The following is a 23,071-nucleotide window of genomic DNA, read 5'->3' on the forward strand; positions in this document are numbered from 1 at the left end:
AATTAACACTTTCTCACTCGCCAGTACTGGTAAAACTTGAACAGCAACAGTAATAGAAAGAGACGACATAACGTCACGCGTACACAGTCGCGCTGTGATTAAGTTTTGCAGTCCAATGCAAACATTGAAAGTGAACGCCTGTGCCAGTTTTTTAAAAATAACGAAAGTTAATGGTTTTTGAATAATATTGGCGGTGAAACGATTCGCGTGAGGTGAGATACATTTTTTTAGTAAAACTGTAGGTACATGTATGTTATATTCATTGTTTATTTATAAATGTTGTGGAAATCTACTAAGTATGGGAATTGTTTTAAATCCCATGAATTATAGTTTGTATTTGTATTGAATACTGTTCTAGGGTCTAGAAAAAATCTACACTTACAGTTATTTTATTGGGTTGAATCTTTACTTAGGTACTTAAATTAAAAGTAAGCCGGTAAGGTACCCACTTATTTGAAATATCTTTTATTACTTTTTTGCGGTATGTGTCAGTCAAAACCTTGACTCTATTAACCTAGCCGACTGCAAACATACTAAGTGTACCTACTTTTTCAGTAAGTGAATTTAGTAATAGTTTTTTATTAATTTTATAGTATTTATTTATTTATTTAAACTTTATTCCACGTAAAATTATAAGTAAGTACAAATGGCGGACTTGATGCCATAAGGCATTATCTACCCGCTAACCACTGGGCTAAAAAGAGACTTTTGTTAGGTGCTGGCTTTATAATAAGTGGATAAATTAAAACGATATCACTATTACCGACTATGAAATCATAAATTTTATATATACTTTGTATGGATATACTTACATAAAAATCTACATATACAATGTGTTTGTACACGTATAGTGGAGCCGTTATCCACGTATAATACGATGAATTTTATCGACAAATCACCCATACCTATGCTTTCTCTCAACCATTATAAAAATGCACACCTTCAAAGTTTTATGGCGCCAAACGCGACTGCACTTGGGTAATGTAATGTACCATTATCTGTCAATTTACCTACCACACATTTACAAAATAAAAATCATTCATTAGCTTATGAAAGTTATGAATAAATGTTACAGAGAATTTTCCACAGTTACTTGAGAATTAATAACAAAGATAAAATTGTTATAGTATCTTTAGTAATTTAGTATGAATTTAGCATCTTATTTTTCTTAACCTTTGAGATCTAATAATAGCAAGAAGCCAGTTCACCAGTCTATCAACTTATTAGACTGCCTATCGTTTATTAACCGACTTTAATTTCTAAAAGGAGGTTCTGTATTCGGATGTGGCTATTTTTTTACTGGCACCAACTTCAAACATATCAGTTAGGTTATCAACTACATGGGATAATATTATTTAATATTACATACAATGGGATAAATATTACTTAAGTAGTTATATAAATAAAACTAGACTGTTTAACTCGGGTGAAAGACCATCATTTCAGCCTCGGATTGGAAATATATACCTACCTCGGCAGAAATGAGTGCCTTTCATCCCTTGGTTAACAATCTACTATTTTTCTTGATTATGAGTTATGACACTTATGACCTAACATGCAGTATTTCTGCACCTTTTTCGCCAGTCGCGTAAGTTCCGAATATAACCAAATGAAGACCAAAAACCCGCTATTTCACGTTCTGTTACATCGTGCGTAACAGTTACGTAACGATTAACGTTTACGTGTACTGTCGTAAGAGGTCGATGACTTTATGTGTAGCGTTGGCGACCACCCCTAAATGTGTGTCAGAGAAAGACTAGTGAATAATAATTACTATCAAATTCACAATATGATGTGAGTCATCGTACTTGCCACAACACAGTTATAGTTACGTGCAGCTTTTTTAGGGTTCCGTACCAAAAAGGTACAAAAGGAACCCTTATGGTGCGACTCTGTCCGTCCGTCCGTCTGTCTGTCACATCGCTAAATATCTCGAGAACCACTTAAGCTATCGATTTAAAATTTGGAGTAGTTGTGAACAACGCTAACGCTAATTTTATTTTTATTAACTATGGAAAATATCCAATATGAAGATGGGACAAAATTTCAAAGTCTAGTGACTAGGTCAAGTGGGGTATCATTTGAAAGAGCTCAAATTGTACATTCTAAAACATTTTTAACTTTTTTTTGTAGCGAAAAACATTGATTTATGAAGGAAAATGTGAAAAAAATACCTCCTTTTAATTATCTCTGAAGTTTACCGAAGAAAAATTGTGTTTTTTAACATAATATTAACATTATGTACTATAAATTTTACAGGAAAAATATAATCAGACCTCTATCTTGGTAACTTTTTTTTTTATTAACAAAAAAACATTTCCGAATTCAGTTTGCAATGTAACCAACTTTACGTGTGTTTATTACACTTGACATTTCTATGAGATTATACTAAAGACAAAGTTTGTACGGAACCCTCGGTGCGCGAGTAAAGCGAATTCGCACTTGACCGGTTTTTATTTTTTTGACGGTGCGGGAATGCAGTTACGTCGCCCGTGGCTGAGGTGGGCCCATTTAGGACTCATACCTCCCGAGTCTTTCTATTGAGAAAGAGGGGGATGGAATTTACTTTTAAATTATGATTTTAAATGATGTGTATTTAATGACGTTCATTTGCATTTGATTTGGTTGGATATCTTACAGTATTTCCTTCGGGTTGTTGTGGTAAAAAAAATGTATTTCAGAACCAAAATTTGTTTAACCCTCGTGCTTTGAAACCCTCGCAACACTCAAGATTCTACTTTTCGAACCAATCGCTACGCTCGTGGCTCAATTCCGGAATCATTCGCTAGCTCGGGTATCAATATTAGTACGAGCGATTAAACAACAATTTTGCCCCCTTGTAAAATAAATAACTACTTACTTATTATAATTTACCTTGCGTCGGTCATGAACATGAATAGAAATACTATGTTCCCGTAGAAATACTGCGTTGCCTGTAAATTGAATACTCTCGAATAATTATTTAAAATTGTATACGAATTTACGTGAATATTGAAGCTTGAACTCATAGTCGCGTATAATAAAATACATGTAATGTAACCTGTAATATCTGTGTCTTTCTTACATTTATGGTTGTTAGAAAGAGATAACAAAAACAAGGTCAAAGTCTGTTGAACTGTTTGTTTGTCTACTTAGACAATGCAACTTGACCTCCGGATTACGTCGTGTGGATGGCTCGATGGCTGTATGCGACAAAGGCGTTCACCACGGCCTGGCCGCGTAGCCAACGTTACAATCGTTAGCGTATCGTAGTCATCTCTCTCTATCACTCTTCTTTATTAGCGCGACTGTGACAGTTGCGTTTCGTTCGCCACAGAGCGTGAACGGCATAGGCACGTTGGCTACGCGGGCTGGGGTGTATTCCCATCTGTGCCCACCCCACGTGACCACCGCCATACAAGAGGCCGAAGAGGCACAGATGGTAATGATTTTTATGTAGCGCCTATTCCCATCTGTGCCCGGTGGGGAGAGATGGGAATGGGTGGATTTCATCAAGAAAATTTTCACCATACAAAAATAAATTTAATTTTTTTTATTCAATAAATGCGAGAATATCTACTCTAATTTGTTGTGTGATATTTACTGAGTAATTATGTTAGATTTGTATGCGAGATGATGGCATATTTTCGAAATTATGACCTTTGAAAAATAATAACACGAGATGGTGATGACCACGGTGGTATGGTAATGATTTTATTAAATACGGGGATGACATCATGTGTATGGTAATGATGTTTTATTAAAAAAGGTGTAAATAAAATATTTTTTTTAAGCATATCAACAAACATGGGTATTTATTTGAATTGTCAAATAATAAATTTACCATTTTAATTGTTCTATATTAGCTTTATAGGCACGTAAGAACAACAACATCAGCAACATGATTAAATAATCAACTATATGGTTTTAACCAATCTTCTATTCTTAACATTGTAGTTTTTAGTGCCGATTATTATAATTTCGGTTTCGTAAACTTCTCTCATCCTTAATCACTTCCTTTTTCCGTTTAATAATTCGAATTGTGATGCCTAAGGCATCCATAATATGATAAAATAATCATCTACTTAGTTATAATCAGTTTTCTATTCTTAAAATTGTATTTCTTTGTACCGATGATTATAATTCCTGTTTTGATAACTTTTCTCACTTTTAATCTCTTCCTTTTCCGTTTAAGGATTAGTGTTGTGATGCTTTCGGCACCCATAATATAAACTAATAATCATCTACTTAGTTATAATCAGTTTTCTATTCTTGACATATTATTTTTTTCGTACCGCTTATTATAATTTCTGTTTCGATAGCTTTTCTCACCTTTTAATCTCTTCCTTCTCCGTTTTATGATTAGTGTTGTGATGCTTTCGGCACCCATAATATAAACTAATAATCATCTACTTAGTTGTAATCAGTCTTTTCTCACCTTTAATCTCTGCCTTTTTCCGTTTAATGATTAGTATTGTGATTCTTAACGCACCCATAATACGAAATAATAATTATCTACTTAGTTATAATCACAGTATATTTTTTTCGTACTGATTAGTATATAATATCTGTTTTGAAAACTTTTCACACTTTTAAAATCTTTTTTTTCTATTTAATGATTACCCTTGTGATGCCTTAGACACCCTTGTCATGATAAAGTAATCTTCTAAGTACTTAGTTCTAGTTTTTGATTTATTTTAGCATTGTACTCTTTATCACTTATTTATCCTGTTATCTGTCAAACTTAAACTAATATTACTATTATATAGATATCTTTTATATATATTTTTTTTTATTCTTTGTCTATAGCTTGATTTTGTAGCTTTCCATTTTTACTTATCAGTATCAGTCATAAGTTTTACATTTTAAATAGTGTATTTAATCATCATAAAATACTACTTGATTAAATGTTTTTTTACTTTATATTATCTATTTCGTATCATTGATTCACAGAATAATATTCTCTCCGTATTTAATAGAACTACTTATTTATGGATTTCGTATGGAGAGTGACTAACTTGTTTGACAATATTTTTATATTTGATGGTTTAGCTACAATTTTGTTCCGAACATGAGAAGTAAGATGGTAAATTCGTGCCATCCGAAAGAGTTGATTGCTTGGTCATTTTTTAGCGTTGTGACCTGACTTTTATTTTTAGCTTAGCTCTTGGGTTTGCCACAGGAACTTGTAATTGCTATAAAGCGTAAATGTTTTCCATGACTGCACACCTGTCCATAAGTGCATTTGAAACAACTTGAAGTTCTTAGAGTCAATCTGTTACAGTTGCGCTGCCATAAAACCTGATGAACTCTCAGACTGCCATTGAATGTTTGAAGTTTATCAGCAATCATCTTTACCCTGTTCTCTACTTCAGTTTTATCAACAAGAATCATTGTGATATTGGTGCGTGGTTGTACGATAGTTATAAATTTTTCAATAGATGTTATACCTATCCGTGCTATGGTTAACTGCAAAATCAGCCGTTCTTTTACCTATTGAGCGAAACAGCGCCTTTACCGTGCCCAGATTAGGTGTAGTTCCATGTTATTTCGGTAATTTGTGGAAAATCATTGAACCATTATATGAAACATATATTTATTTCGGTATTGAGATATCGGTGAGTCAGACTGAAAATGTAATATGTTTATAAATGGATTATTTTCCATTGCTTTATTGATAAGTGGTATGAGGTGTGCCCATACGGCTGGAGCGTTGGCTTTAAAGTTTAAAGCCAACGCTCCAGTTGTTTGTGCAGCGAATGTTAAACATTCGCTGACTGTGTAGAGTGAATTGGCTTTTATATCACTTATTTGGAAATCAAATGCATGAATGACAGCAGTGTGAAGACAAAGTTCTTTGCGGCTACCAACGAAATGAAGGGATTGAACTTCATTGGAGGCTTTTATTGAACAAATTTAGAAAAAACGTCATTACCGTACATATGGAATCACAACCGTCCATTGCTTGAGAGCCGGTGATGACGGTTACGGTGTTGACGATTTTACGCATTTATTGTAGATTGGTTTTGAACACTAACATTCATAACGACAGGGTCATGACACCAGTATGTTCCCTTAGAGTCACATTATCGTAGGTAATTGATTTTAATATCAGACAAGTACATACTGTAAACTTCTCCTGGATGGTTATGAAGCAACAGCGTGACAAATCCCTTTTTGAGGAACAGATTTCTATATTTTTCTGCTTAGCGCGCGCATAAGGAAACGTGTACTCGCTTTCGTTGCTTAAGCCGAGCTGAGGAAGCGGGCGGCGGTACGCCCCGCTATATTTTGCTGTATAAATACATAACTACCTCGACTTTGACAATACGCTGACGGTGTTGACGAAACCTCGTGACAAAACTTTATTAAATTTTTAAAGTACGTACTCGGTGACGGAATAATTTTATATTTATTTATATGTAAAACAACACCTTCGATGATCTAAAAATGAATAATAAATCGCAATCGTACGTTAGGTATTCGACAATTTTTACCACAAACAAAGAGGTTCAGATTTTTTTGGTAGACGGTGATGATTTTAGACACATGAATCATTTTATTTAAAAAAAACTGTTCATTTATCGGAGTTTTTAATTGAAGGAACTTTAAGATGACACCACTTAAAAACAAATAAAAAAGTTGCAATACGTATAACCTACTAGTTTTTTTTATAAACACCGAAACGTAACTTTTCGCCGGAATTTGAAATCCACCCGAATACACCTCGCCTGGGGAGCTAAGATGACAATCGTTGATAGAAAACGCCAATCGAAATTTGTATAATGTATAGAAATAGTCACGTGACTTTTCGTAGCACCTGTCATTCCGATACGTACAGTTAGATGCAGAGAAAGATGACACCCCTGCATACAATCAGTCTTATGCAGGGGGGTCACCTCTCTGCATCTGACTGTACATTTTTCTTTTCGTTTGAGGTTTGTCGTTGTTATATGATTGTCATATTTTGTTACCTTAGCCTGGCCCGGCTAGTCACATTAGTTAGTTGACTGAACAGACAACTCTGGTGTCATATAGCTCATAAAGTTGAGCCAGGATAGTTCACATTTTTGCCACGTTGAGCGCAATCATTTAGTTTCCCTACAGCCTTCTATAGCCAACATTTCACTTATATAATTCCTAAGCTTTACTACTACAAGATGTATCTTTTTTTTACAGAACGCGAACTCAAAATGGCGTGCACAACATTCAAGTCGTTCCTGACGTGTCTCCGCGTATTCATAGACAAGATGATAGACTTTTTCTTCGGCCTATACTGGGACGGCAAGAAGCAGTCCATTCCGGACCTGAGCAAAAAACACGCGTTCCTGGCTGAAAGCACTGTCACCCTGGCTCGGAAGATTAAAGAAAAACAACTCAAGTCTGAAGATTTAGTGAAGGCTGTTATTGAGAGAATAAAAGAGGTATACTCAAACACACTCAAATTAAATATTCTATAGGAAGTATGTACTGTAGGGGGCAGCACGGAAGCCCCTGTTGATTGGCGCGAAGTGTAAATGTCAAGTGTAAGCTTCCAATGTAGCCCACAAAATGGCAGAGCCTGCAATGCACAAGAAGGCGTACGTGAACTGTAGGGAGCATCACTTGCTTTGGCGTGAAGTGTCAATGTACAGTTTATGTTTCGGATTCTGGCCACAAGATGGCAGACCCTCCAACGCACACGGCTACGAGCTACCTGATACGAGCCTACTTTTTTTAAATTTACCGCCTTTTTCTACTGACAAAGTGGCTGTGCCGGAGTATAGTTTCTCATATTTTTTACTTCCACAGCAGTATTCATAAACTAAATGATGGATGTAATCTTCTGCCCTTTCTGGGACTAGGAGCAAATTGAATCCGCGCGAGAAACATGCGATCATGGCAAAACGCACCACATGATGTGATGTGTCACATCAGCATCATCCTGGCCTGAAAGATAAAAGAAAAACAATACTCGTACTGGTAAAATCAGGTCATAAGTTCGAGCCTTTAAAGGCTACATGCAGGTCCATTGCTGGAAACGCAGTGTTTTATTTGATTTTTTAGTCCGTAGTCAACTAGGAACCCTTATAGTTTCGCCATGTCCGTCTGGCTGTCTGTCTCTCTGTCCGAGGCTTTGCTCCATGGTCGTTAGTGGTAGAAAGCTGAAATTTGGCATGGATATATAAATCAATAAAGCCGACAAAGTCGTACAATAAAATCTAATAATTTAATTTTTTTTAGGGTACCTCCCCTACACGTAAATTGGGGGTGAATTTTTTTTTTTGCTTCAACCCTACAGTGTGGGCTATCGCTGGAAAGGTCTTTCAAAACTAATACGGGTCTTTAACAAACATTTTTTGATAAAGTGAATATATTCGGAGATAATCGCTCCAAAAGAAAAAAAAATGTGTCCCCCCTCTAACTTTTGAACCATAGGTTCAAAAAATATGAAAAAAATCGTGGAAGTAGAGCTTAAGAAATACATTAAATAAAAACTATAGCGGACATGATCAGTTCAGCTGTTTTTGAGTTATCGCAAAAAGTTTCCCCTTCATAGTAAAAAGACTTACTTTAATTAGGTACTGATTATGCGAATTTGCGCATTTGTTTAACTCGGGTGAAAGGTACCGTTTCATCCCTTGGTTAACAATTTACTATTCTTTAAGCTCCAGTTTAGCTTATTGTGACGGACGAGTAACTACGGAACCCTACACTGAGCGTGGCCCGACATGCTCTTGACCGGTTTTTATTAAACTTCGTGATGGAAACATCGCGCTGTAGGCATAAAAAAATTCCGCAGTAATATATTCGGAATTTTTTTTGGTGTCATGTCATGTGGCATGTGGTTTGTAGGTATGTGACGCTATCGTTATTGTGTTGTCTTTGCAGAATTTGTGGTTAGTTTGATAGGAATTCTCATTTTACATATTTTTAGTTCATAAGTTCATAACGTTGTTTTTCTAGGTATACTCGTAATGTTGTTGTTGTTCAACTGCGAAATTTCGAATTGTTCCTCCATCTCATTGTAATAAGCTGAAGACCTAAGCGTATATGGCTTTCCTGCGGCCGAACCGGCTTGCCGTACAGTCAGTAGGAGCAGAGCCTAAGCGGGCTAGGTGACTAAAATGTAAACACAACTTTATAAGGAGAATCCTAAGGAGAATTTTAAACACCCTCTCAGTTACCTCTCGCTGACTGGACTGGACTATTATTATCGTAGCTGAGTCGTAAGGTATCCAAAATAATTAAGTGTCCCTTGTGTGAGCTCCGGATCTAAAGGTTGAATTTGCCCTCCTTTAGGTACCTACTCTATAAATGTCACAATTTGTTATGAATATGATGTCGCTTTGATTTATTAGCGGAAACTAGTTTGGCAACTTTTGCCTCATTCTACCTCTTCCATCTTCTTCCATCACCGTTCTGTTTATCGATAAATTTAATCCGTCTGTAGAGCCCGTTTGCTAGACTGTTTTAATAATAAAAAATCTCTTTTGTAGGTGAACCCTATAATAAACGCAATAACAGAAGACCGCTTCGAGGCCGCGCTAGCAGAAGCCAGAGAAGTAGATAACCTCATAGCCGCTGGACTTTCTGCAGAGGAGGCGGCTAAAAAACCATTCTTAGGTTTGTACCTACTATGTCTTTTCTCAACTATGTGTCATACATGGTGGTGGGGTCAGCTTTTCTAATAGACCGCGGACCAGGCGCAAATTTCATCGGTCATCAGATCCCGAGCAAATAACTCGTAAAGTGATTAACGGCGATATGTAATGAACCCTCGTGGACGTCAACTGTCACTCCATTGGTAGGTTGAGACACGCAAGAATTATTTTGCCATCGCATCCCGTTTGAAACTTTATCAGATGACAGTTTAGATGCTATTGTGTGTTTTTACGTGGCTGCCGTTCCTCAAACAACCAACTGAGCGGCTGCTGACGTCTACGAGGGTTTATTACACACTGCTCTTAATTAACCACTTTACGGGTTGTCGCTCGGGATGCTATTATTCATGGAAACCTGTTCCTGGCTCGCGGGCTATCACTTTTCTCTGCCCTCGCTATGATTAAAATCTTTTGATAGTATGATAGTCATGATTTGTCTCTGGACGACACTCTAATGAAGATGCATTTCCTCAGGAGTCCCGTTCACAGCAAAGGAGAGCCAGGCCATGAAGGGCTTCCGGTACACCATGGGACTTTGGTCACGGCGGGAGCTCCGAGCTGATGAAGACAGCGAAGCCATAATTCTGCTGAAGGCCGCCGGGGCTATTCCAGTAGCTCTTACTAACCTCCCGGAATTACTTATCTGGTAAGTTGTGAACACAGAATATAACGGTATTCTGACCCACCACGTTTAATAGCCGTAACAACCATTGAAAAACTCCTTCCATGGTTAACCATTATCTTATGTAACAAATTCCAAATCGAAAATGTTGTTTCCAATTGATTTTTAGTCCTAGGACGCAACAGAAGTTTTCAGCTGATGAAGATAAGATAGTAAAATCCTCCCGAAACTTCTGAGTTGGTAATTTCAGGACTTCAGCTAGTTACGCTCATATAATAGTTTAATACCGTTTACTTTAGTTTAAATTTAAATCTCCCTTTTGTCTCAGGTCTGAAACCCGTAATCCTGTGTACGGGATGACGAACAACCCTCATCACACTGGACGAACGCCAGGCGGTTCAAGCGGCGCTGAGGCAGCCCTCACTGCGAGTTACGCGACACCTATCAGTTTGTGTAAGCTTTCTTAATAATTTATATATAGGCCATTGTGTTGTAAACGGAAAAGTTTGAACCGCACTTCATCGGTTTCCTCCACTTTCCCGGCCACAGAAGTAACACTACCTACTTACTGCTATTTATGCCAAGTTGATGATAAAATTTTATTAAAAACAAATACACAACCAAATCTGGATAGGTTATCTTACGACTATCGTTTACTTATTGAAAGGTTCTGACCTGGGAGGATCCACCCGTATGCCGGCTTTCTACTGCGGCTTATTCGGACACCATACTACTGCTGGAACTACGAACATCAAAGGTACCTACACATATCAGATCTTTCAAACCCTGGTTAAAGTACCAAATTGTAACTACCTGCGTTTCTTACGAACTGAATCTTTGCAGGAAGGTTTATTAAGAAGTTTTAATAGCCAGTTAATGTTGATTTAAGAAACACTTCAGCGAAGTAGTGATTTTTCTTTGAACAAAAAAAATATTCGTTAATAATCTTATTGTATTAAACGGAAGGTTATTCAATGCTGTTAATTTTACCATATATGTAAATTATCACAACCATCTTTAATTATATTTATTAAATCATTATAATGTACACCTCTCGTTTGTAATAAATGAGCGAAATATCTAGATTTTAAATGAAATTATCAATTGACTTTATCAATTGTATTCCAGGAGTGATGTTCCATAAAGGCGACGAGGAATCCATGTTCAGTCTGGGTTTCATCACAAAGCATGTCGAGGATTTAGCTCCGTTGACCAAAGTCATTGCAGGAGACAAGGCCCCTCTTCTCAAGTTAGATCGCAATATTGATATCAAGGTATAAAACTAAACGTATGATTTACATCAATTGATGTTACCTCTCTAATTAGGGAATTCCCAAATACCAAATGCCATACTTTCTTTTGTTGTTAGATATAGTTTTATATTTCAGGACATAAAGTTCTACTACTTGGAAACGTCTAATGACTGCCGAGTAAGCTCGATAAGGCCAGAGCTCAAGGACGCTATGACTAAGTAAGTAAAACACATGACAACTATATTATTTCAAATTTATAGTACCGTCAGTCATAAACCTATATTAACTTATTTTGCGGTTTGACTCACTCGCGTGAAATGTTTTGGACAACTTGTGTCTCCAATGCACTAAGAATTCTGAGGGCTCTCTGAAACATGACGCGCGAGGGATTAAAAAATAGGTACCTACTTGTACGTCAGCTAAACCGGAAAGTTAAGTTTAATGCAAATATTTTGCACGTCACATTAATAACAAGATACTTGTTCCTTTGAGGAATTTACCTACAGGCCCTACAGCTAATATACAAGACGTAGACGCGGATAGCGAATTTGTTATTTTCAATGTTCGCGGTAGACTTAGGTAACATAAACTGCATTGCCCCACAGCGCAATATCAAAGATCAGCAAGCAAGTGTCCCCAGAGAATAGTCCACAGCCGTACCACCATGAGGGCTTCGACCACATGTACCAGCTGTGGTCTTACTGGATGAGCAAGGAGCCTCATAACTTCGCCAGTTTGTTCAACAATAACAAGAGCGAAGCTAACGGCTTTGTGGAGTTCCTAAGATGGGTGAGTGAGATTTACAGAGATTTTCTACTATATTTAACAGTCTTCTAGGCTAGTCATTAGTGACCCTGCTTACGAAACAGAAGGGTCCGGGAAATCCTGTATCATAAATCATAATATTTGTTCCCGAGTTGTGGTTGTTTTCTATGTATATTAATATATCGTTGTCTAGTACCCGCAACACCAGCCTTATTGAGCGAACTGTGGGACTAGAGCGATTTGAGTAAAATTGTCCTATAGTATTGATTTAGTTATTATTAGGTGAGGAAGTAAATTTAACTCTTTGTCGTCTCGCGTGAGAAAAGGACATTTATAAAATTCCGAAGGAAGTTAGGAATTTTGTAATACTTACAACTTGGTGCCGTGACCAGGATTGTTATATTCGAATGTGTCCAACGGATAATAACTTTATGACCGGTTGACTAATAATGGAACAGGCTTTACTTGTTGAGTTATCCTTTCATCTAACTCCATATCCCCACAAACAGTGAAGACTGTCTATGTTTTATATAAAATTCTCTTTTCTTCTCTGCTTTCAGATGTTTTGCCTGAGCAAGCACGGATTGTCGGCGGTCATTCGGTTGCTGGAAACTCAAGTCATGCCGCTGTATCCTAACTGGGCCGAAAACCTTACCAAACAATGGAAAGAAGATCTTTTGGTCAGTGTGAATTTTTTGGTGAAATAAATCGTTGTATGTGCTCATTTTCTAATTTCGATTTGCGTAAAAGTCATTGTAAGATAATAAATTAAATCTGTAAAAAAGTATTATAAGATAGTCAAACTCGTAGACTCAGTAGACCACGCTAACTTTGCAGTAAATATGCATGAAACTTAGCGTAGTCCCTCCTCACGAATGATTCTCAGAGTAACACTTTTTCCCATTGGCAACTAAGTATTCCATTTAAATACGTGCCAACGACTAAATTGTGCCTTATAAAAGGAAATTATTAGTATACATAGATTAACTTAACATTGATTACCGTAACAAACTGGTGAAATACGATGCTTCTTTTACCAACCTTGCATACTTGTAACAGGAAAAACTAGGCGACAACGGAGTGCTACTGATGCCGAGCGCTCCGCACGCGGCCCCGCACCACTACTCGTGCTTCCTGCGGCCCTACAACTTCTCCTACTGGGCCTCCGTCAATGTCCTCAAGTGTCCTGCCACTCAGGTAAATAATGTTGGTTTAACAAGCATAGAGACAACAAGAACTGGACGACAACGGAGTGCCACTGATCTGAGCGAAGCGCTCCACACGCCGCCCCCCCCCCCCCCCCACTACTCGTTCTTCCTGCCGCCCTACAACTTCTCCTACAGGGCCTCCGTCAACGTGCTCAAGTGTCCTGCCACTCAGGTAAATAATGTAGACAACAGATAAAACTGGACGACAACGGAGTGCTACTGATGCTGAGCGATCTGCACGTGGCCTCGCACCACTACTCCTGCTTCCTGCAGCCCTACAACTTCTCCTACTGTGCCTCCGTCAACGTGCTCAAGTATCCTCCCACTCAGGTGAATGGGTGAATCCACTTTTTCTTGTCACTCGTTGCCATGGTAACTGTCGCTTGGGTCAGCCTTAAAACCCTTGTTTTATGTTTTTTTTTAAATATCCAAACATACATTTTTATAGACCCATTTCCGCATTAAGAGGCTGTCAATACCTAAAGCGCGCACACTGTCTATTTGTATCGGAGTAAATGAGATAGCACTGTCGCATGTTACTGGGCCTGGGCAAGGGAATAATAAGAAAAATATTTAAATAAAAAAAAGTGGATTTTACTCAACAGCGGTTTAGATATAAATGTTTTGAAATTGTGATTTTAATTGCAGACCCATAAGTCAAAACAATAACAGACATAAAACCGTTTAATTGTGATTTTAAGACCAATCTTTGCAATTATTTTCTATCGAGCCGATTTCGTTCAATCATGTATCGAGTACAACCACGGTCTTTGAAATATAATTAATATGAACATATATTTTTCTTACTTGACTAAAACAAATAGTCTTTCTTAAAAAACTGTTTAAGTAACATCAATTTCAAGGACATTGGGTGTTGACAGCCTCTTAGTACAATACAAACTATGCTAATTAATGTCCCCTTGCTAATGAAATGAGTTAGAATAACAACAAAAAAGTATATTAAATAAACGTCGATAGACTAAGACAACAATATTAATATTATGAACAATGTTTAAGTACGAGTAGTACTAAAAATAATTATGATAAATAAAGTTATGAAAAAATGATAATGAACACAATGCGGTATTATTAGAAATAAATTTAGGTATGTGAGCCAATATGGACCTTAGCAAATGTGCTACGTCTTATTTAAAATTGTCACACGTAGGTAGGTAATGTTACAGACAATAACTGAAGAAAAACAGTATGTCTGACCTTTGGACCCAACCCAATATGCTGTTGCGACAAGGAAACAATCATTCATCGAAAAAATTATAGGTACTTATTATGTATTTATACTCATGCTATTTATACTTATAAGTACTTACCTACCACTGTTTTTTCGCAATGATGAACAAAGCCAAAGTTAAGGACCGACCAGTAATATATGATCATTGCCAAGAAGGCGCTGTTCTTCTCATGTATAGGGTGACAGTTCAGTTTAGTATGAAAAATTTAGTTCCAATGAAATTCCGCAATATGGCGCTTGATCATATATTACTGGTCAGGCTTTAAAAGCATTTTTGACCTCGGCCGGCAAAACGTCCTACTTTAGAAATGGGACAAGAAGAAGAAGAATTTTAACAAACATCTAATTTAATTCTTTGAAAAAGAAATGTAAGAAAAATATTTCTTAAAAAAATTGACAACTTATTTTCGGGCTATCTCGTATAAAAGCGACCAGTGTTTCTTCTCAGAGCATGTCATGTGCATAGTAAGCATAGAGTGCTCTCTCCATACATCAGTTTATTCAGTTTTCTTACCAAAACGCTTATTATATTTTCATAGTCGACATCTCGCGTCAAGTAGCGGATTTATCAATTCTGCTACTAGATAATAGATGTCGCGACGAACGAAAAGTATAATGCTCAACAGTTTTCAGCTAATATCATAACCGAATTAACTGGAATTAATTTTCAACTCCATCTGCTTGTAATATTAGTTGTAAATTGCTGAGCTATACACTTTTCGTCAGTCGCGACCATAGACAAATACAAGTAAAGAAACTCCATACATTAATTAGTTCTCTTCCCAAAACGCGCGTTATTTCATAGTCGATATCTAACGTCAAGCAGTGGATTTATCAGTACCGCTACTTGACACCAGATGTCACAAGTATTGCGACTTGCGACTGACGAAAAAGATATTGCCAAAGCAATTTACAACTGATATCACAAGCAGGAGTTCAAAATAGAGTTCCGGTTAATCCGATTATTTAATAATAGCTGAAAATTGTTGACCATTAGAGTTTTCATTCATCGCGACATCTATTGTCACCTAGCAGTACTGATAAATTCCGCTACTTTACGCTAGGTGTCGACTACGAAATAACTTGCGTATTAGTAAGAAAACTGGGGGCTTACCGCGAAAACCGAAATTCGCAAATTGCGGGGATCTTTCTCTTTTACTCTCACTAAGACGTAATTAGAGTGACAGAGAAAAATGCCCGCAATTGACGAATTACGATTTTCCCGGTAGCCGCCCTGAAGTATGGAGTTATCACTCTTTCTTTACTTATATCTTTATGGTCGCGACACTCCAACTCCAGTAGCGGTACTGATAAATCCGCTACTTGACGCTAGATGTCAACGAAAATAATAAGCGTTTTGGTAAGAAAACTGATGTAAAGAGTGAACACTATGTTAACTTATTTCTCTATGGGCATATATGATCGACATTTCTAACTGCTTACTTGTCCACAGGTGCCTCTGGGCGCGAACAGCCAGGGTCTCCCCATCGGTATCCAAGTGGTGGCCGCTCCGTACAACGACGCGCTCTGTCTCTCCGTCGCCAAGTTCTTGGAGAAGGAGTTCGGCGGGGCCGTCATGCCGTGCAAAACTCAATAAAATAACATTGTCCCACCATTTCCTGTCTCTATCGCACGCGCGTGATTATATTGCTTTCTCATCCATGATGCCGGCGGTAATTGCCACTGTGCGAGCGGGACACCAATATAATTATGCACGGGCGATAGAGCTTAGCGACCTTACTTTAGCTGGCTGTATGTCTGTCTTATCACAGTACCCAGTATACCTTTTATGTTTTATGAAGGCCAGGATTGTCAAAATACATGTAGGGCTTACCTCGGCGAATCTAAAAGACGCTACTTTGCGGTGGGACTAGATCGAAATAAACGCTCGCAACGTGTAACTACCTTCGCATTACTTGTAAAAGTTGGCTTAGTTACAAAGTACGCCTACAGCGCTAATTACATTCACATTTTCAGATATCGGGCCCGAAATCAGTCCCAATGTCGGGCCTGATAATCGTTTTCCGTTTCAAGGAATATCAGCACATTGTTAACAATATTTGAAATGTAAAAAATAGTTTGTCTTTGTCTCTAATTGCCAAAAATGTTCAATGTTTGATATTTTTGCATATGAACCATTTTTTTATATTTGGTGAAACGGATAAATACTCTTACTGGCGCCTGGTTTCGGGCGATATCTGGCCTGATAAAGTGAGGATGTAATTGGCACTTAAATGTTTACTCTCGTAACGCGTTAACTGCGTTCACAATTACTTGTAAAAGTTGTCCTGATTACAAAGTACGACTCAAATTCTACCTACCTATCGGGATTAGAAGATGTGGACCTGAAATTTGTTAAAAGTATGTAAAATATGCTTTTTTGGGTTAGGTTGCTGGGCTAAATGAACAAAATGACTGTTTGGTGCTTATTTGTAATTATATTAATCATTTGTAGGGATTTTATTCATATTGATAATTAGTCGTAATAAGTGTGAATCTCATTACCGGTGCTAAGTTCTAATTACCTAATTTGTACTTTAATTACATTATATACTCTGGCAAGTGGCAAGCCAACTTTGTCAGTAAAAAAAGGCGCAAATGTTAAAATTTTGTATGTGAGATTAATTTTCATGCCAGCATTTTACAAATTTGGTGCCTTTTTCTATTGTCAAAGTTGGCTTGCCAGATTTATATTTTAATTAAATATATGATAACAAATTAATATGTATAAGTTGTTTTTATTTCTAATATCCTTATTTAAAGTAACCTACTGGTTAAGAATCAAATACTAAAGTCAAAATGAAATATTTTATTGCATTTCATGTGAACGTTTGATATCGAACAAAGAAAAATTGACAAATACACTTAAAAACCCCCGCCAAATGCAAGAAGTAAGTACGGTCAACATGCATGTGAGCTAACATGAAACAGAGGGCCTACCGCGAACCACGTTGTACATGATGCCTCCCCGTTACACTTGCGTACGAATTTACAAGTTTGACAAAGAGGCAACATATCGAACATGGTTCGCGGTAGGCCCTCAGGTCTTCTTCCACTGACGTTACCATTAGCATTGCAAAACGGGGAAGCGCACTGCAATAAGGACCGAATCAAAGTTGCGTTGTCACTTGTCACTGTCATTTTAGTTTAGCCTCTTCTGTCAAACAAAGTGCAAAGTACTTAAAAACTTTCCTTTTAATGTCTTTTGCTCTAATTCAATTTATTACTTTAGAAAGGTGCTATAATTCATTTGCTTAGTTACTATCTTGTGTGATTGGACGGAAAATGTGTACAAATAAAATTAACAAAGGGATCAAAGAAAAAGTAAGTAAAACTATCAGAATATACGAAGCCGCATTTTTATTTATTTACCAGTTTATTCATGCCTAATGCATATTTATACTAGAATTCTGGAATATATATAAGTCATAAATTTAATCTTATTCACGACGTAAGATTTTAATGAGTTCGTCGAAGGTAGTTTTGTTTGACTTCCGTTTAGGTTTGTTTGTTCTAACGCAACTTTATTGTACTTACTGTCTTTACTGGATTTTTATTAAATATACCTAGGTATTTATTCCAAAACTATGCTGCAATGCTAAAACCTCACCAAATATCACCAAGGGGGGGAGTCAAAAAGTAGCCGAAAAAACCTCGCGTGATTTGTGCACAAGCCCTTTATTGGCACACCTCAGTAAAAAGATACAAGAAAATAAACAATTGATTAAATGTAGAGGCAGACAACAGGCGGTATGAAGTAAATTAATATTTGACATCTGCTAAAACAGGACTGCCTTTTTTCTATAGCTTGGCCAGCCATGTGTACCCTTCAGTGGCTTCAGTTCAAAAAATTACTATTAAAGAATATAGGTACATTAAAAGTGCGATTTTTCGGCTTTATGATAAATGCAGGTGCTACATTTACTTACCTACTACATAAAGATAAATATTTTCCAAGTAGGCATATTACAATGCCCTTATAAATGTCAAATAAAGCCATGCACTCTAACCCTACACCTGCAAGAAACTCGGCAGGACACATCTTTTCAAAACATGACATAACAAATATGCCCTAGATAGAGCGGCTTGGAGAGCACTGGTGAAGAGTTTCCACAATCATCACGTCCCTCGGCCATGAGGATAGGACTAGGAAGAAGAACTAACATGCATTAAATAAAATAAGACAATTTTAACATACTTGAGTGTTTCCTCTGTACACATTTACATCTCCTCTATTCCTTTCAGAAACCCCACAAAACTACTAAAATACTCAAAGGCATGGCTTTTAACATGTTGAAACATGCATTCCTGTTCTTCCGCTACTATCTAGACCTGGCGTTAGACTTGGTCTTCGGCTTTGTCTGGGACGGAGAACGCCAGGCCATTCCGGACCTGGAGGCAAGGCATGCCATGCTGACAGAGAGTGCCGTGGAGCTAGCTAAGAGGATCAGGAATAAAACGTTGAAGTCTGAGGAGTTGGTGCGGGCTTGTGTGGAGAGGATACAAGCTGTAAGTTAAGATATTTTAAGAAATCGCAAATATACTTGTGACATGTACAGCTAGCAGCACTAGGTAAGCAAGCAATGTGTCTTACTTGAAAATTAAGTTGAGTATATTTTAAACACCTTGCTTGCTATTTCTTTTGCTGGCTGTATAGTGTACTATGTAGCCATTGTAGCATACAATGGAACTATCATTTTATTTCTACTTAATTGTCCAATCCCATAATATTATAATAAACAGTACTCTAATATATATTGCCATAAAATAAGTACTGAACGTAATCATTGCAATTTCTGTTGAATATGAAAACATACTACAAACCGGTTCAAAGTTCAAATTTGTACCTAAACATTAATTTCAATTCTTCATGTTGTTTAAAAATAAATTTGATTTGTATAAGTACCTAAACATTTTCGTCAGTTCAAGTTCAAATATACTTTATTCATGTAGGCCTAGCAACAAGCACATATGAATAGTAAGACAGTATTACATATAATAATAATCTTAAGCTAATTACCACAGCACTTTATTGATGTGAATATTATTCCATAATATATTGAATTATGTGAAAAGTATTTGTATAAGCTATTTTTCGTATAATATAGCTGATATCAAACGGTTGCAGGAATCGAAATAAAAACATTAAATGAGTTAATTAATTGTAGTTAATTACGCTTTAACTTTTCTACTCAACGCTAGATGTCGCCCTAGAGCAAAATTCTACTTGACGTAATACATTTATAAATTGCGCTAATCTCGTCAGTCTTACTCCATCATTTTAAAAAGTATAGACAGATGACCATTGTTTATTTTCGAAAAAGGCATCGACAGAATTTATATAGGTACTAAAATTAAAACTAAACTAGCCATAAAATAAAACTACTTAAAAATTAAACTAATATTAAATAAACATGATATATATATTTTTTAAACTGTAAATTGTGTCTCTTTAAATACTTTACCATTGGTGTTGATACAAGAAGAATAAAGTATATTGAATTATTATACAGTTATTCAAATTTAATACTAAGACTATCACGAAAGATAAAAAAAATACCAATCTAGAATGTTTCGAGAGTAAATGCTAAATATCAAACAAATAAAAAAAGACAAAAGAAGTACACTGGATTATCCATTTCATCATCATTATTAAATAATGAATAATTAATCAATTCGAATCACAATGAATCCCACATTGTTTTATCATTCATGTAGTCTTGTGTGCTATAATAAGCTTTAGAAATAAGTTTGCGCTTTACATAATTATTAAATTTAAATTACATAATTAAATTGATTTTAGGTAAATCCAGTGTTAAATGCAGTAGTGGACCAGAGGTTTGACGAAGCAATAAAAGAGGCGCGAGAAATAGACAAGCAGATAGAAAATGGCCTCCCAGATCAGTATTTTGAACAGAAACCTTTCCTAGGTAAGTTCTATATTTAAGTTTTATAACTTGATTCATAAGAGCTGGCGTGAAATTTGTACTGAATAATCAAAATCTCATAAAAAATCCGCGCCAGCTTTCATGGATTAATCTACCCAGGACGAAATAGAACATTACGATACAAGTGAGAAAAGTAGGAAATTTAATACTCAATCATTTATTGCATATAATGGTTACACAGGTAGAATAGAAGGGTCGGCAACGCGCATGTAACACCTCTGGAGTTGCAGGCATCCATAGGCTACGGTGACTGCTTACCATCAGGCGGGCCGTATGCTTGCTTGCCACCGTCGTGGTATAAAAAAAAGAATATAAATATGGATCACATTATGAACCCTGTTGGGCGCAGCAAAACATTCGCAACGAGTGGTGATAAATACAACACACCTGGGGGCCTACTGCGAAAACCGAAATTCGTAAATTGCGGGGATCTTTCTCTTTTACTCTCACTAAGGCGTAATTAGAGTGACGGAGAAAAATGCCAGCAATTGACGAACTTCGATCTTCGCGGTTATAGCCCTGAGCAAGAAAGCGACCTAAGGGAGTGTTTTTAATCGACGCACGTGTAATATCGTACAACGTTTTAACCGTGGGCGTTTTTTTAAACACGAGCGAACGTGTACAACTGTGGCCGTTTAATTAATATCGTAAAATTGTCATTAAGAAGTAATGTTACTATGTATGTGCTTCAATCTCTTCCATGAATGTCTCGACCTTTCACTTTCTTTGCGATTTTAACCGTTCCGCTGCTTCATTCACGAAGTAATAAACTGGCTATATATTCCAAATTCCTACTTTCTACATAGTTGGCCGCGGAATATGCATAGACTGACTGTTTCCGTTAATAATAAAAACCGGCCAAGTGCGGCATTAGGCGTTCCAAGGGTTCCGTATATCACATGATTTTGAATGAAAATGAATATATTTATTTCAGACACCAGGTTTCCATATGTTTGTTTACAGCATTATCTTAGTAACAATAAGATGTAAATACATACCTGTGTTAGTAAAAAGTATAGTGCTCATTGGATCATACATGCATAGACATCCAATGAGTGATAAGAGGGCCTATTCACTCTATCCGCCACCACCTTCAGGAGTGTGTTGGTGCTGCCTGGCACGCGGTCCTAAAGGCACTGTGTGGAAGTCGTCACTGTCGTCAGTGCTCCTCTCAGTGAACATTCCCGACGCGCTGCAGCGCCAGGGCAGCCCCTCAAACCCCTGAAGGCGTTGTTGTACTGGACATGCAGAGCACTAAAGGTTTTTTTGGTGTAGTGCTCCACAGGTTGCACGTGAACAGGTTTTAGCAGTAAGTTTTAAATAAAGTAATGTTAATGTTTCCAAAATATAACTTACAGTCGATTGTTGATAAAAAGATACTCAAGAAATGGTATTTATTGTTTTTTTAAATGTTATTTATTTTGTTTTTTGTTAAAAGGCGTCCCATTTACGGCAAAAGAGAGTCACGCTGTAGCCGGCCTTCTCCACACACTAGGCATCACACACCGAGCCAACGTGCGGGCCACAGAGGACGCGGAATGCGTCCGCCTGTTGAAGGACGCCGGCGCCATCGCGGTGGCCGTCACTAATGTGCCCGAGATTAACAAGTGGTAAGATAATTACTGGGCATGACACACCGAGCCAACGTGCGGGCCACAGAGGACGCGGAATGCGTCCGCCTGTTGAAGGACGCCGGCGCCATCGCTGTGACCGTCACTAATGCCCCTGAGGTTAACAAGTGGTAAGATAAGTACTGGACATGACACACCGAGCCAACGTGCGGGCCACAGAGGACGCGGAGTGCGTCCGTCTGTTGAAGGCCGCCAGCGCCATTGCGGCATGACGAGTAACGTTCCTACACTACGTCTCTGCCTACTTTCCTAATTACTTCCCATGCCACTCGATGAGTGTGTAGTATATAGCCATCTCTAGAATGTTCCGTTTACAGCCAAATATATTTGTCTTGTGGTCTTCGTGCCTCCTTGGTATCACACACATATTTTGCGTATAACTTTACTATAGATAACTAGTCGTAACAGGACATAACATTTGCAGGCAAGAGACCCGCAACATGGTGATCGGCCAGACCCGCAACCCGTACCACACGGGCCGCACCGTCGGCGGCTCCAGCGGCGGGGAAGCTGCCCTGCACGCCGCGCTCGCCTCGCCCATCTCCCTGTGTGAGTTGACGTAGGCCAGTTGTACATAATTCACGCCCAATCTTCTGCAAGAGACTCGCAACATGGTGCTTGGTCAGATCCGCAACCCGTACCACACGGGTCGCACCGTGGGCGGCTCCAAAGGCGGAGAAGCGGCCCTATACGCTGCTCTTGCCTGTCCTATGTTACTTTCTAAGCAAACATAACAATTTCCGAACCGCCTAATAACACATACATTCTTTAT

The 23,071-nt window shown here is 37.6% G+C and overlaps 2 protein-coding genes across 4 annotated transcripts in view; both read left to right on the plus strand.

The window, feature by feature from the left end:
- LOC133526472 (fatty-acid amide hydrolase 2-like) lies at positions 1 to 18,029 on the plus strand. 3 transcript variants are annotated; one of them, XM_061863126.1, is made up of 13 exons: positions 1 to 212; positions 7,159 to 7,403; positions 9,459 to 9,585; positions 10,098 to 10,269; positions 10,574 to 10,698; positions 10,913 to 11,002; positions 11,374 to 11,519; positions 11,634 to 11,716; positions 12,104 to 12,287; positions 12,824 to 12,943; positions 13,323 to 13,460; positions 16,174 to 16,348; positions 16,694 to 18,029. In XM_061863126.1, the coding sequence occupies exons 2-12, from the start codon at positions 7,173 to 7,175 to the stop codon at positions 16,315 to 16,317; spliced, it is 1,560 nt and encodes a 519-aa protein (XP_061719110.1). In that variant the 5' UTR covers positions 1 to 212; positions 7,159 to 7,172; the 3' UTR covers positions 16,318 to 16,348; positions 16,694 to 18,029. The 3 variants fall into 3 exon arrangements, with proteins under 3 accessions (XP_061719110.1, XP_061719109.1, XP_061719111.1); XM_061863125.1 differs by having other exon boundaries at positions 16,174 to 18,029; XM_061863127.1 differs by lacking the exon at positions 1 to 212 and adding an exon at positions 322 to 554 and having other exon boundaries at positions 16,174 to 18,029.
- Positions 17,862 to 23,071, plus strand: part of LOC133526471 (fatty-acid amide hydrolase 2-like) — a 14,634-nt gene continuing 9,424 nt past the window's right edge. The window contains exons 1-5 of the mRNA XM_061863124.1: positions 17,862 to 18,044; positions 18,966 to 19,229; positions 20,524 to 20,650; positions 22,107 to 22,278; positions 22,724 to 22,848. Of these exons, the coding sequence (XP_061719108.1) occupies positions 18,006 to 18,044; positions 18,966 to 19,229; positions 20,524 to 20,650; positions 22,107 to 22,278; positions 22,724 to 22,848 (727 nt within the window). The 5' untranslated portion in view covers positions 17,862 to 18,005. The remainder of the gene's footprint in view (positions 18,045 to 18,965; positions 19,230 to 20,523; positions 20,651 to 22,106; positions 22,279 to 22,723; positions 22,849 to 23,071) is intronic.

The sequence above is a fragment of the Cydia pomonella genome, chromosome 16, assembly GCF_033807575.1.
Source record: "Cydia pomonella isolate Wapato2018A chromosome 16, ilCydPomo1, whole genome shotgun sequence".
NCBI classification, from domain to species: domain Eukaryota; kingdom Metazoa; phylum Arthropoda; class Insecta; order Lepidoptera; family Tortricidae; genus Cydia; species Cydia pomonella.

What these genes read in the sequence shown, in the direction of transcription:
- LOC133526472 (XM_061863125.1), top strand. Translation starts at nt 7,173, where the DNA reads ATGGCGTGCACAACATTCAAGTCGTTCCTGACGTGTCTCCGCGTATTC. An exon ending in CTCCCGGAATTACTTATCTG is followed by an intron (nt 10,270 to 10,573) that starts GTAAGTTGTGAA and finishes CTTTTGTCTCAG; the next exon opens with GTCTGAAACCCGTAATCCTG. An exon ending in AATGGAAAGAAGATCTTTTG is followed by an intron (nt 12,944 to 13,322) that starts GTCAGTGTGAAT and finishes TACTTGTAACAG; the next exon opens with GAAAAACTAGGCGACAACGG.